This window comes from Lampetra fluviatilis, unplaced genomic scaffold (genome assembly GCF_964198595.1).
Source record: "Lampetra fluviatilis unplaced genomic scaffold, kcLamFluv1.1 SCAFFOLD_271, whole genome shotgun sequence".
In the NCBI taxonomy this organism is placed as follows: Eukaryota; Metazoa; Chordata; class Hyperoartia; order Petromyzontiformes; family Petromyzontidae; genus Lampetra; species Lampetra fluviatilis.
Window position 1 is genome coordinate 53,946 of NW_027621309.1, and position 16,533 is coordinate 70,478.

At 52.0% G+C, this 16,533-nt stretch overlaps 1 protein-coding gene across 1 annotated transcript in view; it reads right to left on the reverse strand.

The window, feature by feature from the left end:
* Positions 1–16,533, reverse strand: part of LOC144955069 (neural cell adhesion molecule 1-like) — a 72,496-nt gene that overhangs the window by 21,883 nt on the left and 34,080 nt on the right. Inside the window, exon 10 of the mRNA XM_078885417.1 lies at positions 7,074–7,196. Within this exon, the coding sequence (XP_078741543.1) occupies positions 7,074–7,196 (123 nt within the window). The remainder of the gene's footprint in view (positions 1–7,073; positions 7,197–16,533) is intronic.

The following is a 16,533-nucleotide window of genomic DNA, read 5'->3' on the forward strand; positions in this document are numbered from 1 at the left end:
CCAGAGGGACACGAAATCGTGGCAAGTCGCGAAAAAGATGAAGTCGCGAGGATTTGATTCTTCAACCAAAAGAGAAACGTTCAGAATGGGATCGAGGGCGGGGGGGGGGAGATGATTTTACCTTCTGTGGAGGAGATGGTGGATGTGGGAGAGAGACACGGGGAGAGAGACACGGGGAAAGAGACACGGGGAGAAAGAGAGACACCGGGAGAGAGAGACACGGGGAGAGACACGGGGAGATAGACACGGGGAGAGAGACACGGGGAGAGACACGGGGAGAGAGAGACACCGGGAGAGAGACACGGAGAGAGACACGGGGAGAGAGACACGGGGAGGGAGACACGGGGAGGGAGAGACACGGGGAGAGAGACACGGGGAGAGAGACACGGGGAGAGAGACACGGGGAGAGAGACACGGAGAGAGAGAGACACGGGGAGAGAGACACGGGGGGAGACACGGAGAGAGAGACACGGGGAGAGAGACACGGGGAGAGAGACACGGGGAGAGAGACACGGGGGAGACACGGGGGGAGAGACACGGGGAGAGACGGGGGGAAAGACACGGGAGAGAGACACGGGGGAGAAACACGGGGAGAGAGACACGGAGAGAGACACGGGGAGAGAGACACGGGGAGGGAGAGACACGGGGAGAGAGAGAGACACGGGGAGAGAGACACGGGGAGAGACACGGGGAGGGAGACACGGGGAGAGAGAGACACGGGGAGAGAGACGCGGGGAGAGAGACGCGGGGAGAGAGACGCGGGAAGAGAGACACGGGGAGAGAGAGACACGGGGAGAGAGAGACACGGGGAGGGAAACACGGGGGGAGACACGGGGAGAGAGACACGGGGAGAGAGACACGGGGAGATAGACACGGGGAGATAGACACAGGGAGGGAGAGACACGGGGAGGGAGAGACACGGGGAGGTAAATTATAAACAAATTAAATTTAATCTGAAAAAGCAAACGAAAATCAAACAAAGCTGAAGTAAATGTGACAGTGGGGGGTGTCTGAGTGAGTGAGTCTCTGAGTGAGTCTCTGAGTGAGTCTCTGAGTGAGTCTCTGAGTGAGTCTCTGAGTGAGTCTCTGAGTGAGTCTCTGAGTGAGTGAGTGTCTGAGTGAGTGAGTGTCTTAGTGAGTGAGTGTCTGAGTGAGTGAGTGAGTGTCTGAGTGAGTGAGTGAGTGTCTGGGTGAGTCTCTGGGTGAGTCTCTGGGTGAGTGTCTGAGTGAGTGAGTGAGTGTCTGAGTGAGTGAGTGTCTGAGTGAGTGAGTGTCTGAGTGAGTGAGTGTCTGAGTGAGTGAGTGTCTGAGTGAGTGAGTGTCTGAGTGAGTGAGTGAGTGTCTGAGTGAGTGAGCGAGTCTCTGAGTGAGTGAGTGAGTGTCTGAGTGAGTGAGTGAGTGTCTGAGTGAGTGAGTGAGTCTCTGAGTGAGTGAGTGAGTCTCTGAGTGAGTGAGTGAGTGTCTGAGTGAGTGAGTGAGTGTCTGAGTGAGTGAGTGAGTCTCTGAGTGAGTGAGTGAGTGTCTGAGTGAGTGAGTGAGTGTCTGAGTGAGTGAGTGAGTGTCTGAGTGAGTGAGTTTAGTGTCTGAGTGAGTGAGTGAGTGTCTGAGTGAGTGAGTGTCTGAGTGAGTGAGTGAGTGTCTGAGTGAGTGAGTCTCTGGGTGAGTGAGTGAGTGTCTGAGTGAGTGTCTGAGTGAGTGAGTGTCTGAGTGAGTGAGTGTCTGAGTGAGTGAGTGAGTGTCTGAGTGAGTGAGTGAGTGTCTGAGTGAGTGAGTGAGTGTCTGAGTGAGTGAGTGAGTCTCTGAGTGAGTGAGTCTCTGAGTGAGTGAGTGAGTGTCTGAGTGAGTGAGTCTCTGAGTGAGTGAGTGAGTCTCTGAGTGAGTGAGTGAGTCTCTGAGTGAGTGAGTGAGTGTCTGAGTGAGTGAGTGAGTGTCTGAGTGAGTGAGTGAGTGTCTGAGTGAGTGAGTGAGTCTCTGAGTGAGTGAGTCTCTGAGTGAGTGAGTGAGTCTCTGAGTGAGTGAGTGAGTGTCTGAGTGAGTGAGTGAGTGTCTGAGTGAGTGAGTGAGTCTCTGAGTGAGTGAGTGAGTGTCTGAGTGAGTGAGTGAGTGTCTGAGTGAGTGAGTGTCTGAGTGAGTGAGTGAGTGTCTGAGTGAGTGAGTGAGTCTCTGAGTGAGTGAGTGAGTGTCTGAGTGAGTGAGTGTCTGAGTGAGTGAGTCTCTGAGTGAGTGAGTGAGTGTCTGAGTGAGTGAGTGAGTGTCTGAGTGGGTGAGTGTCTGAGTGAGTGAGTGAGTGTCTGAGTGAGTGAGTGAGTGAGTGTCTGAGTGAGTGAGTGAGTGTCTGAGTGAGTGAGTCTCTGGGTGAGTGAGTGAGTGAGTGTCTGAGTCTCTGAGTGAGTGTCTGAGTGAGTGAGTGTCTGAGTGAGTGAGTGAGTGTCTGAGTGAGTGAGTGAGTGTCTGAGTGAGTGAGTGAGTGTCTGAGTGAGTGAGTGAGTCTCTGAGTGAGTGAGTGTCTGAGTGAGTGAGTGAGTGTCTGAGTGAGTGAGTGAGTGTCTGAGTGAGTGAGTGTCTGAGTGAGTGAGTGAGTGTCTGAGTGAGTGAGTGAGTCTCTGAGTGAGTGAGTGTCTGAGTGAGTGTCTGAGTGAGTGAGTGTCTGAGTGAGTGAGTCTCTGAGTGAGTGAGTGAGTCTCTGAGTGAGTGAGTGAGTGTCTGAGTGAGTGAGTGAGTGTCTGAGTGAGTGAGTGTCTTAGTGAGTGAGTGTCTGAGTGAGTGAGTGAGTGTCTGAGTGAGTGAGTGAGTGTCTGGGTGAGTCTCTGGGTGAGTCTCTGGGTGAGTGTCTGAGTGAGTGAGTGAGTGTCTGAGTGAGTGAGTGTCTGAGTGAGTGAGTGTCTGAGTGAGTGAGTGTCTGAGTGAGTGAGTGTCTGAGTGAGTGAGTGTCTGAGTGAGTGAGTGAGTGTCTGAGTGAGTGAGCGAGTCTCTGAGTGAGTGAGTGAGTGTCTGAGTGAGTGAGTGAGTGTCTGAGTGAGTGAGTGAGTCTCTGAGTGAGTGAGTGAGTCTCTGAGTGAGTGAGTGAGTGTCTGAGTGAGTGAGTGAGTGTCTGAGTGAGTGAGTGAGTCTCTGAGTGAGTGAGTGAGTGTCTGAGTGAGTGAGTGAGTGTCTGAGTGAGTGAGTGAGTGTCTGAGTGAGTGAGTTTAGTGTCTGAGTGAGTGAGTGAGTGTCTGAGTGAGTGAGTGTCTGAGTGAGTGAGTGAGTGTCTGAGTGAGTGAGTCTCTGGGTGAGTGAGTGAGTGTCTGAGTGAGTGTCTGAGTGAGTGAGTGTCTGAGTGAGTGAGTGTCTGAGTGAGTGAGTGAGTGTCTGAGTGAGTGAGTGAGTGTCTGAGTGAGTGAGTGAGTGAGTGTCTGAGTGAGTGAGTGAGTCTCTGAGTGAGTGAGTCTCTGAGTGAGTGAGTGAGTGTCTGAGTGAGTGAGTCTCTGAGTGAGTGAGTGAGTCTCTGAGTGAGTGAGTGAGTCTCTGAGTGAGTGAGTGAGTGTCTGAGTGAGTGAGTGTCTGAGTGAGTGAGTGAGTGTCTGAGTGAGTGAGTGAGTCTCTGAGTGAGTGAGTCTCTGAGTGAGTGAGTGAGTCTCTGAGTGAGTGAGTGAGTGTCTGAGTGAGTGAGTGAGTGTCTGAGTGAGTGAGTGAGTCTCTGAGTGAGTGAGTGAGTGTCTGAGTGAGTGAGTGAGTGTCTGAGTGAGTGAGTGTCTGAGTGAGTGAGTGAGTGTCTGAGTGAGTGAGTGAGTCTCTGAGTGAGTGAGTGAGTGTCTGAGTGAGTGAGTGTCTGAGTGAGTGAGTCTCTGAGTGAGTGAGTGAGTGTCTGAGTGAGTGAGTGAGTGTCTGAGTGGGTGAGTGTCTGAGTGAGTGAGTGAGTGTCTGAGTGAGTGAGTGAGTGAGTGTCTGAGTGAGTGAGTGAGTGTCTGAGTGAGTGAGTCTCTGGGTGAGTGAGTGAGTGAGTGTCTGAGTCTCTGAGTGAGTGTCTGAGTGAGTGAGTGTCTGAGTGAGTGAGTGAGTGTCTGAGTGAGTGAGTGAGTGTCTGAGTGAGTGAGTGAGTGTCTGAGTGAGTGAGTGAGTCTCTGAGTGAGTGAGTGTCTGAGTGAGTGAGTGAGTGTCTGAGTGAGTGAGTGTCTGAGTGAGTGAGTGAGTGTCTGAGTGAGTGAGTGAGTGTCTGAGTGAGTGAGTGAGTGTCTGAGTGAGTGAGTGAGTGTCTGAGTGAGTGAGTGTCTGAGTGAGTGAGTGAGTGTCTGAGTGAGTGAGTGAGTCTCTGAGTGAGTGAGTGTCTGAGTGAGTGTCTGAGTGAGTGAGTGTCTGAGTGAGTGAGTCTCTGAGTGAGTGAGTGAGTCTCTGAGTGAGTGAGTGAGTGTCTGAGTGAGTGAGTGAGTGTCTGAGTGAGTGAGTGAGTCTCTGAGTGAGTGAGTGTCTGAGTGAGTGAGTGAGTGTCTGAGTGAGTGAGTGAGTGAGTGAGTGTCTGAGTGAGTGAGTCTCTGAGTGAGTGAGTGAGTGTCTGAGTGAGTGAGTGAGTGTCTGAGTGAGTGAGTGAGTCTCTGAGTGAGTGAGTGAGTGTCTGAGTGAGTGAGTGAGTCTCTGAGTGAGTGAGTGTCTGAGTGAGTGAGTGTCTGAGTGAGTGAGTGAGTGAGTGTCTGAGTGAGTGAGTGAGTGTCTGAGTGAGTGAGTGAGTGTCTGAGTGAGTGAGTGTCTGAGTGAGTGAGTGTCTGAGTGAGTGAGTGAGTGTCTGGGTGAGTCTCTGGGTGAGTCTCTGGGTGAGTGTCTGAGTGAGTGAGTGAGTGTCTGAGTGAGTGAGTGAGTGTCTGAGTGAGTGAGTGAGTGTCTGGGTGAGTCTCTGGGTGAGTCTCTGGGTGAGTGTCTGAGTGAGTGAGTGAGTGTCTGAGTGAGTGAGTGAGTGTCTGAGTGAGTGAGTCTCTGAGTGAGTGAGTGAGTCTCTGAGTGAGTGAGTGAGTGTCTGAGTGAGTGAGTGAGTGTCTGAGTGAGTGAGTCTCTGAGTGAGTGAGTGAGTGTCTGAGTGAGTGAGTGAGTGTCTGAGTGAGTGAGTGTCTGAGTGAGTGAGTGAGTCTCTGAGTGAGTGAGTGAGTGTCTGAGTGAGTGAGTGAGTGTATGAGTGAGTGAGTGAGTGTCTGAGTGAGTGAGTGAGTGTCTGAGTGAGTGAGTGAGTGTCTGAGTGAGTGAGTGAGTGTCTGAGTGAGTGAGTGTCTGAGTGAGTGAGTGAGTCTCTGAGTGAGTCTCTGAGTGAGTGAGTGAGTGTCTGAGTGAGTGAGTGTCTGAGTGAGTGAGTGAGTGTCTGAGTGAGTGAGTGAGTCTCTGAGTGAGTGAGTGTCTGAGTGAGTGAGTCTCTGAGTGAGTGAGTGAGTGTCTGAGTGAGTGAGTGTCTGAGTGAGTGAGTGAGTCTCTGAGTGAGTGAGTGAGTGTCTGAGTGAGTGAGTGAGTCTCTGAGTGAGTGAGTGTCTGAGTGAGTGAGTCTCTGAGTGAGTGAGTGAGTGTCTGAGTGAGTGAGCGAGTGTCTGAGTGAGTGAGTGAGTGTCTGAGTGAGTGAGTGAGTCTCTGAGTGAGTGAGTGAGTGTCTGAGTGAGTGAGTGAGTCTCTGAGTGAGTGATTGTCTGAGTGAGTGAGTGTCTGAGTGAGTGAGTGAGTGTCTGAGTGAGTGAGTGAGTGTCTGAGTGAGTGAGTGAGTGTCTGAGTGAGTGAGTGAGTCTCTGAGTGAGTGAGTGTCTGAGTGAGTGAGTGTCTGAGTGAGTGAGTGAGTCTCTGAGTGAGTGAGTGTCTGAGTGAGTGAGTGTCTGAGTGAGTGAGTGAGTGTCTGAGTGAGTGAGTGAGTGTCTGAGTGAGTGAGTGAGTGAGTGTCTGAGTGAGTGAGTGAGACTCTGAGTGAGTGAGTGAGTGTCTGAGTGAGTGAGTGAGTCTCTGAGTGAGTGAGTGTCTGAGTGAGTGAGTGTCTGAGTGAGTGAGTGAGTGTCTGAGTGAGTGAGTGTCTGAGTGAGTGAGTGTCTGAGTGAGTGAGTGTCTGAGTGAGTGAGTGAGTGTCTGAGTGAGTGTCTGAGTGAGTGAGTGTCTGAGTGAGTGAGTGTCTGAGTGAGTGAGTGTCTGAGTGAGTGAGTGAGTGTCTGAGTGAGTGAGTGAGTCTCTGAGTGAGTGAGTGAGTGTCTGAGTGAGTGAGTGAGTGTCTGGGTGAGTCTCTGGGTGAGTCTCTGGGTGAGTGTCTGAGTGAGTGAGTGAGTGTCTGAGTGAGTGAGTGAGTCTCTGAGTGAGTGAGTCTCTGAGTGAGTGTCTGAGTGAGTGAGTGTCTGAGTGAGTGAGTGTCTGAGTGAGTGAGTGTCTGAGTGAGTGAGTGTCTGAGTGAGTGAGTGAGTCTCTGAGTGAGTGAGTGAGTGTCTGAGTGAGTGAGTGAGTGTCTGGGTGAGTCTCTGGGTGAGTCTCTGGGTGAGTGTCTGAGTGAGTGAGTGAGTGTCTGAGTGAGTGAGTGAGTCTCTGAGTGAGTGAGTCTCTGAGTGAGTGTCTGAGTGAGTGAGTGTCTGAGTGAGTGAGTGAGTGTCTGAGTGAGTGAGTGAGTCTCTGAGTGAGTGAGTGAGTGTCTGAGTGAGTGAGTCTCTGAGTGAGTGAGTGTCTGAGTGAGTGAGTGAGTGTCTGAGTGAGTGAGTGAGTCTCTGAGTGAGTGAGTGAGTCTCTGAGTGAGTGAGTGAGTCTCTGAGTGAGTGAGTCTCTGAGTGAGTGTCTGAGTGAGTGAGTGTCTGAGTGAGTGAGTGAGTGTCTGAGTGAGTGAGTGAGTCTCTGAGTGAGTCTCTGAGTGAGTGTCTGAGTGAGTGAGTGAGTGTCTGAGTGAGTGAGTGTCTGAGTGAGTGAGTGTCTGAGTGAGTGAGTGAGTCTCTGAGTGAGTGAGTGAGTGTCTGAGTGAGTGAGTCTCTGAGTGAGTGTCTGAGTGAGTGAGTCTCTGAGTGAGTGAGTGAGTGTCTGAGTGAGTGAGTGAGTCTCTGAGTGAGTGAGTCTCTGAGTGAGTGAGTGTCTGAGTGAGTGTCTGAGTGAGTGAGTGAGTGTCTCACGTTCGGTACGAGTCGTGAAGCGGACCGGGTGACTGTAGTTTCCCCAGCAGACTGCTGCGTTCCCCATCGCAAGTTGCAGCTCATAGGACGAGTTCGACTCCAGACCCGTTATGACCAGCAGAGCTACAGACACAGAGAGAGACAGAGAGACAGAGAGAGTCAGAGAGACAGAGACAGAGAGAGAGAGAGACACAGAGACAGACACACAGAGACAGAGACAGAGAGACACAGAGAGAGTCAGAGAGAGTCAGAGAGAGAGAAAGAGACAGAGAGAGAGTGACAGAGAGAGACAGAGAGAGACAGACAGAGTCAGAGAGAGACAGAGAGAGACAGACAGAGACAGACAGAGAGAGACAGAGAGACAGAGAGAGACAGAGAGACACAGAGAGAGACAGACACAGAGACAGAGAGACAGAGAGAGAGAGAGACACAGAGAGAGTCAGAGAGACAGAGAGAGAGAGAGACACAGAGAGAGTCAGAGAGAGACAGAGAGAGACAGAGAGAGAGAGAGACAGAGAGACAGAGAGAGACAGAGAGAGACAGACGCAGAGAGAGACAGAGAGAGACAGACAGAGAGAGACAGAGAGACAGAGAGACCGAGAGAGACAGACGCAGAGAGAGACAGAGAGACAGACACAGAGAGTCAGAGAGAGGCAGAGAGAGAGAGAGAGACAGAGAGAGACAGAGAGAGACAGACAGAGAGGGACAGAGAGAGACAGACGCAGGGAGAGTCAGACAGAGAGTCAGACAGAGAGAGTCAGACAGAGAGAGACAGAGAGACAGAGAGAGACAGAGAGAGACAGACACAGAGAGACAGACACAGAGACACAGAGAGACAGAGAGAGACAGAGAGAGAGAGAGAGACACAGAGAGAGAGAGACAGAGAGACAGACACAGAGAGACAGAGAGAGACAAAGACAGACAGAGTGAGAGAGACAGAGAAAGACACAGAGAGAGACACAGAGAGACAGAGAGAGAGAGAGACAGAGACAGACAGACACACAGAGAGAGAGACAGAGAGACAGAGAGAGACAGACACAGAGAGACAGAGAGAGACAGACACACAGAGAGAGAGACAGAGAGACAGAGAGAGACAGACACAGAGAGAGACAGAGAGAGACAGACACAGAGAGACAGAGACAGACAGACACACAGAGAGAGAGACAGAGAGACAGAGAGAGACAGACACAGAGAGAGAGAGAGTCAGACACAGAGAGAGACACAGAGAGACAGAGAGAGACAGACACACAGAGAGAGACAGAGAGAGACACAGAGAGACAAAGACAGACAGAGAGACAGAGGCTAAAAGAGAGAGAGAGAGTTGGCGCTAATGGTGGTCGTGATGGTGGTTGTGGTGATGATGATGATGGTGCCTCCAATATTGGAGGAAGCAGTCACCCCCTGTGAGTGGCTGGCTGAGGTGCCACCTGTTGAGGAAGTTCTGAAGGCGATCCAGAGTCTGAGACACAAGGAAAGACACCGGGCCGAGATGATCTCCCAAGCGAAAAGATTTCTCAATATTGGAAGAAGCAGTCACCCCCAGTGAGTGGCTGGCTGAGGTGCCATCTGTTGAGGAAGTTCTGAAGGCGATCCAGAGTCTGAGACACAAGGAAAGACACCGGGCCGAGATGATCTCCCAAGCGAAAAGATTTCTCAATATTGGAAGAAGCAGTCACCCCCAGTGAGTGGCTGGCTGAGGTGCCATCTGTTGAGGAAGTTCTGAAGGCGATCCAGAGTCTGAGACACAAGGAAAGGCACCGGGGCAGAGATGATCTCCCAAGCGAAAAGATTTCTCAATATTGGAAGAAGCAGTCACCCCCTGTGAGTGGCTGGCCGAGGTGCCATCTGTTGAGGAAGTTCTGAAGGCGATCCAGAGTCTGAGACACAAGGAAAGACACCGGGGCAGAGATGATCTCCCAAGGGAAAAGATTTCTCAATATTGGAAGAAGCAGTCACCCCCTGTGAGTGGCTGGCTGAGGTGCCATCTGTTGAGGAAGTTCTGAAGGCGATCCAGAGTCTGAGACACAAGGAAAGGCACCGGGGCAGAGATGATCTCCCAAGGGAAAAGATTTCTCAATATTGGAAGAAGCAGTCACCCCCTGTGAGTGGCTGGCTGAGGTGCCATCTGTTGAGGAAGTTCTGAAGGCGATCCAGAGTCTGAGACACAAGGAAAGACACCGGGGCAGAGACGATCTCCCAAGCGAAATCTCCCAAGGGAAAAGATTTCTCAATATTGGAAGAAGCAGTCACCCCCTGTGAGTGGCTGGCTGAGGTGCCATCTGTAGAGGAAGTACTGAAGGCGATCCAGAGTCTCCGAGACCAGGAAAGGCACCGGGCAGAGACGATCTCCCAAGGGAAAAGATTTCTCAATATTGGAAGAAGCAGTCACCCCCTGTGAGTGGCTGGCTGAGGTGCCATCTGTAGAGGAAGTACTGAAGGCGATCCAGAGTCTGAGACACAAGGAAAGACACCGGGCCGAGATGATCTCCCAAGCGAAAAGATTTCTCAATATTGGAAGAAGCAGTCACCCCCTGTGAGTGGCTGGCTGAGGTGCCACCTGTTGAGGAAGTTCTGAAGGCGATCCAGAGTCTCCGAGACCAGGAAAGGCACCGGGCAGAGACGATCTCCCAAGCGAAATCTACCAAAGGAAAAGATTTCTCAATATTGGAAGAAGCAGTCACCCCCTGTGAGTGGCTGGCTGATGTGCCATCTGTTGAGGAAGTTCTGAAGGCGATCCAGAGTCTGAGACACAAGGAAAGACACCGGGCCGAGATGATCTCCCAAGCGAAATCTCCCAAGGGAAAAGATTTCTCAATATTGGAAGAAGCAGTCACCCCCTGTGAGTGGCTGGCTGAGGTGCCATCTGTTGAGGAAGTACTGAAGGCGATCCAGAGTCTGAGACACAAGGAAAGGCACCGGGGCAGAGATGATCTCCCAAGGGAAAAGATTTCTCAATATTGGAAGAAGCAGTCACCCCCTGTGAGTGGCTGGCTGAGGTGCCATCTGTAGAGGAAGTTCTGAAGGCGATCCAGAGTCTCCGAGACACAAGGAAAGACACCGGGCCGAGATGATCTCCCAAAGGAAAAGATTTCTCAATATTGGAAGAAGCAGTCACCCCCTGTGAGTGGCTGGCTGAGGTGCCATCTGTTGAGGAAGTTCTGAAGGCGATCCAGAGTCTCCGAGACCAGGAAAGGCACCGGGCAGAGACGATCTCCCAAGCGAAATCTCCCAAGGGAAAATATTTCTCAATATTGGAAGAAGCAGTCACCCCCTGTGAGTGGCTGGATGAGGTGCCATCTGTAGAGGAAGTTCTGAAGGCGATCCAGAGTTTGAGACACAAGGAAAGGCACCGGGGCAGAGATGATCTCCCAAGGGAAAAGATTTCTCAATATTGGAAGAAGCAGTCACCCCCTGTGAGTGGCTGGCTGAGGTGCCATCTGTTGAGGAAGTTCTGAAGGCGATCCAGAGTCTGAGACACAAGGAAAGGCACCGGGGCAGAGATGATCTCCCAAGGGAAAAGATTTCTCAATATTGGAAGAAGCAGTCACCCCCTGTGAGTGGCTGGCTGAGGTGCCATCTGTTGAGGAAGTTCTGAAGGCGATCCAGAGTCTGAGACACAAGGAAAGACACCGGGCCGAGATGATCTCCCAAGCGAAATCTCCCAAGGGAAAAGATTTCTCAATATTGGAAGAAGCAGTCACCCCCTGTGAGTGGCTGGATGAGGTGCCATCTGTAGAGGAAGTTCTGAAGGCGATCCAGAGTCTGAGACACAAGGAAAGACACCGGGGCAGAGATGATCTCCCAAGGGAAAAGATTTCTCAATATTGGAAGAAGCAGTCACCCCCTGTGAGTGGCTGGATGAGGTGCCATCTGTAGAGGAAGTTCTGAAGGCGATCCAGAGTTTGAGACACAAGGAAAGGCACCGGGGCAGAGATGATCTCCCAAGGGAAAAGATTTCTCAATATTGGAAGAAGCAGTCACCCCCTGTGAGTGGCTGGCTGAGGTGCCATCTGTTGAGGAAGTTCTGAAGGCGATCCAGAGTCTGAGACACAAGGAAAGGCACCGGGGCAGAGATGATCTCCCAAGGGAAAAGATTTCTCAATATTGGAAGAAGCAGTCACCCCCTGTGAGTGGCTGGCTGAGGTGCCATCTGTTGAGGAAGTTCTGAAGGCGATCCAGAGTCTGAGACACAAGGAAAGACACCGGGCCGAGATGATCTCCCAAGCGAAATCTCCCAAGGGAAAAGATTTCTCAATATTGGAAGAAGCAGTCACCCCCTGTGAGTGGCTGGATGAGGTGCCATCTGTAGAGGAAGTTCTGAAGGCGATCCAGAGTCTGAGACACAAGGAAAGACACCGGGGCAGAGATGATCTCCCAAGGGAAAAGATTTCTCAATATTGGAAGAAGCAGTCACCCCCTGTGAGTGGCTGGATGAGGTGCCATCTGTAGAGGAAGTTCTGAAGGCGATCCAGAGTTTGAGACACAAGGAAAGGCACCGGGGCAGAGATGATCTCCCAAGGGAAAAGATTTCTCAATATTGGAAGAAGCAGTCACCCCCTGTGAGTGGCTGGCTGAGGTGCCATCTGTTGAGGAAGTTCTGAAGGCGATCCAGAGTCTGAGACACAAGGAAAGGCACCGGGGCAGAGATGATCTCCCAAGGGAAAAGATTTCTCAATATTGGAAGAAGCAGTCACCCCCTGTGAGTGGCTGGCTGAGGTGCCATCTGTTGAGGAAGTTCTGAAGGCGATCCAGAGTCTGAGACACAAGGAAAGGCACCGGGGCAGAGATGATCTCCCAAGGGAAAAGATTTCTCAATATTGGAAGAAGCAGTCACCCCCTGTGAATGGCTGGCTGAGGTGCCATCTGTTGAGGAAGTTCTGAAGGCGATCCAGAGTCTGAGACACAAGGAAAGGCACCGGGGCAGAGATGATCTCCCAAGGGAAAAGATTTCTCAATATTGGAAGAAGCAGTCACCCCCTGTGAGTGGCTGGCTGAGGTGCCATCTGTTGAGGAAGTTCTGAAGGCGATCCAGAGTCTGAGACACAAGGAAAGGCACCGGGGCAGAGATGATCTCCCAAGGGAAAAGATTTCTCAATATTGGAAGAAGCAGTCACCCCCTGTGAGTGGCTGGCTGAGGTGCCATCTGTAGAGGAAGTTCTGAAGGCGATCCAGAGTCTGAGACACAAGGAAAGACACCGGGCCGAGATGATCTCCCAAGCGAAATCTCCCAAGGGAAAAGATTTCTCAATATTGGAAGAAGCAGTCACCCCCTGTGAGTGGCTGGATGAGGTGCCATCTGTTGAGGAAGTTCTGAAGGCGATCCAGAGTCTCAGAGACACAAGGAAAGGCACCGGGGCAGAGATGATCTCCCAAGGGAAAAGATTTCTCAATATTGGAAGAAGCAGTCACCCCCAGTGAGTGGCTGGCTGAGGTGCCATCTGTTGAGGAAGTTCTGAAGGCGATCCAGAGTCTGAGACACAAGGAAAGACACCGGGGCAGAGATGATCTCCCAAGGGAAAAGATTTCTCAATATTGGAAGAAGCAGTCACCCCCTGTGAGTGGCTGGCTGAGGTGCCATCTGTTGAGGAAGTTCTGAAGGCGATCCAGAGTCTGAGACACAAGGAAAGACACCGGGGCAGAGATGATCTCCCAAGGGAAAAGATTTCTCAATATTGGAAGAAGCAGTCACCCCCTGTGAGTGGCTGGCTGAGGTGCCATCTGTTGAGGAAGTTCTGAAGGCGATCCAGAGTCTCCGAGACCAGGAAAGGCACCGGGCAGAGACGATCTCCCAACCGAAATCTCCCAAGGGAAAATATTTCTCAATATTGGAAGAAGCAGTCACCCCCTGTGAGTGGCTGGCTGAGGTGCCATCTGTTGAGGAAGTTCTGAAGGCGATCCAGAGTCTGAGACACAAGGAAAGGCATCGGGGCAGAGATGATCTCCCAAGCGAAATCTCCCAAGCGAAAAGATTTCTCAATATTGGAAGAAGCAGTCACCCCCTGTGAGTGGCTGGCTGAGGTGCCATCTGTTGAGGAAGTTCTGAAGGCGATCCAGAGTCTGAGACACAAGGAAAGGCATCGGGGCAGAGATGATCTCCCAAGCGAAATCTCCCAAGCGAAAAGATTTCTCAATATTGGAAGAAGCAGTCACCCCCTGTGAGTGGCTGGCTGAGGTGCCATCTGTTGAGGAAGTTCTGAAGGCGATCCAGAGTCTGAGACACAAGGAAAGGGACCGGGCAGAGACGATCTCCCAAGCGAAATCTCCCAAGCGAAAAGATTTCTCAATATTGGAAGAAGCAGTCACCCCCTGTGAGTGGCTGGCTGAGGTGCCATCTGTTGAGGAAGTACTGAAGGCGATCCAGAGTCTGAGACACAAGGAAAGGCACCGGGGCAGAGATGATCTCCCAAGGGAAAAGATTTCTCAATATTGGAAGAAGCAGTCACCCCCAGTGAGTGGCTGGCTGAGGTGCCATCTGTTGAGGAAGTTCTGAAGGCGATCCAGAGTCTGAGACACAAGGAAAGACACCGGGGCAGAGATGATCTCCCAAGCGAAATCTCCCAAGGGAAAAGATTTCTCAATATTGGAAGAAGCAGTCACCCCCTGTGAGTGGCTGGCTGAGGTGCCACCTGTTGAGGAAGTTCTGAAGGCGATCCAGAGTCTGAGACACAAGGAAAGGCACCGGGGCAGAGATGATCTCCCAAGGGAAAAGATTTCTCAATATTGGAAGAAGCAGTCACCCCCTGTGAGTGGCTGGCTGAGGTGCCATCTGTTGAGGAAGTTCTGAAGGCGATCCAGAGTCTCCGAGACACAAGGAAAGGCACCGGGGCAGAGATGATCTCCCAAGGGAAAAGATTTCTCAATATTGGAAGAAGCAGTCACCCCCTGTGAGTGGCTGGCTGAGGTGCCATCTGTTGAGGAAGTTCTGAAGGCGATCCAGAGTCTGAGACACAAGGAAAGGCACCGGGGCAGAGATGATCTCCCAAGGGAAAAGATTTCTCAATATTGGAAGAAGCAGTCACCCCCTGTGAGTGGCTGGCTGAGGTGCCATCTGTTGAGGAAGTTCTGAAGGCGATCCAGAGTCTGAGACACAAGGAAAGGCACCGGGGCAGAGATGATCTCCCAAGGGAAAAGATTTCTCAATATTGGAAGAAGCAGTCACCCCCTGTGAGTGGCTGGCTGAGGTGCCATCTGTAGAGGAAATACTGAAGGCGATCCAGAGTCTGAGACACAAGGAAAGACACCGGGGCAGAGATGATCTCCCAAGGGAAAAAATTTCTCAATATTGGAAGAAGCAGTCACCCCCTGTGAGTGGCTGGCTGAGGTGCCATCTGTAGAGGAAATACTGAAGGCGATCCAGAGTCTGAGACCAGGAAAGGCATCGGGGCAGAGATGATCTCCCAAGCGAAAAGATTTCTCAATATTGGAAGAAGCAGTCACCCCCTGTGAGTGGCTGGCTGAGGTGCCATCTGTAGAGGAAGTTCTGAAGGCGATCCAGAGTCTCCGAGACACAAGGAAAGACACCGGGCCGAGATGATCTCCCAAGGGAAAAGATTTCTCAATATTGGAAGAAGCAGTCACCCCCTGTGAGTGGCTGGCTGAGGTGCCATCTGTTGAGGAAGTTCTGAAGGCGATCCAGAGTCTCCGAGACCAGGAAAGGCACCGGGCAGAGATGATCTCCCAAGGGAAAAGATTTCTCAATATTGGAAGAAGCAGTCACCCCCTGTGAGTGGCTGGCTGAGGTGCCATCTGTTGAGGAAGTTCTGAAGGCGATCCAGAGTTTGAGACACAAGGAAAGGCACCGGGGCAGAGATGATCTCCCAAGCGAAATGCTGAGGGAGGGTGGCGTTTGTGCACAGACTGCCCTACGTGACATAACACTCACCCACCCACACTCACCCACACACTCACCCACCCACACTCACCCACTCACACACACTCACTCACTCGCCGACTCACACACTCACCCCTTCACACACTCACCCACACACTCACCCACACACTCACCCACCCACACTCACCCACTCACACACACTCACCCACACACTCACCCACCCACACACCCACCCACACTCACCCACACACTCACCCACACACTCACCCACCCACACACCCTCACTCACACACTCACCCACCCACACACCCAACCACACTCTCACCCACACACTCGCCGACCCTGCTGAGGCTGCGGTGCCTCAAATATTGGAGGAAGAAGTCACCCCCTGTGAGTGGCTGGCTGAGGTGCCATCTGTTGAGGAAGTACTGAAGGCGATCCGGAGTCTGAGACCAGGAAAGGCACCGAGCAGAGATGATCTCCCAAGCGAAATGCTGAGGGAGGGTGGCGTTTGTGCACAGACTGCCCTATATGACATCATAACAACAGTCTGGACCACTGGACGGGTTCCGCAGGATTGGAAGGATGCCCTGGTGGTCCCCCTCTTTAAGAAGGGGGACCGCACAGACTGTAACAACTACAGGGGCATCTCACTCCTCAGTGTGAGGCCGGGAAAGGTCCTGGCAAGGATTATTCAACATCTCCTTGCCAGGCACGCTGAGGAGAGGCTTGCGGAGCCCCAATGCGGTTTCAGGAAAGGGCGGTCCTGCACAGATGCCATGTTTTCTGACCATTTGCTACAGCAGAGGTGTAGGGAATTCCAACAAGACCTACATCTCTGCTTCATTGACCTGGTCAAGGCCTATGATACCATCAGTAGGCCTGGGCTCTGGGTTGTTCTTCGTGCTTTCGGAGTCCCTGACCCTCTGCTCACGATCATTAAGAACCTTCATGATGGTGAGCGGGCCCGGGTTAGACTACGTGGCCGGGAGTCAGAGCCTTTTCCTGTTCACCTTGGGGTGTGACAGGGATGTCCTCTGGCTCCCACATTATTGAACCTATTTTTCGACCACGTAGTTCGTGAAGCCTTTGGTGGCTATACCGGAGGAATTTCCATTTTGACCAGATACAATGGGAGGCTGATCGACGCCCGGGTGCGGTCAAGGGATGGCTCCCTATTGGTCAACCACGTTATGTATGCCGATGATTTGGTAATAGCTGCTCATTCAGAGGAGGAGTTGGAGACGCTGCTGCTGAACCTGGAACTTGCCATTAAGAGGTGGGGCCTTACCATCAGCCCCACCAAAACTAAGCACCTGCCTGGGTATTTTGTACCATCGGACACTCCACCCCCACAACTCCCAATCGGTGATGGGGAAGTTGTGGAGAGAGTGGAGAGTTTCCCATACCTGGGCAGTGTGCTCATGACCGGCTCCAGTTTATCAGCAGAGGTCTCACTTCGAATCAGTCGAGCGGCAATATCTTTTCATCGGTTGCGTAACCCATCCTGGGTTTAATCTGCAGGCTGGATTGTGTGAGGAGCTCACAAATCCTTGAAAGATCTGGGCAAAGTCCCATCAGTGAGCTCCTCCGGCAGGCAAGGCTGCGTTGGCTGGGTCATGTAGCCCG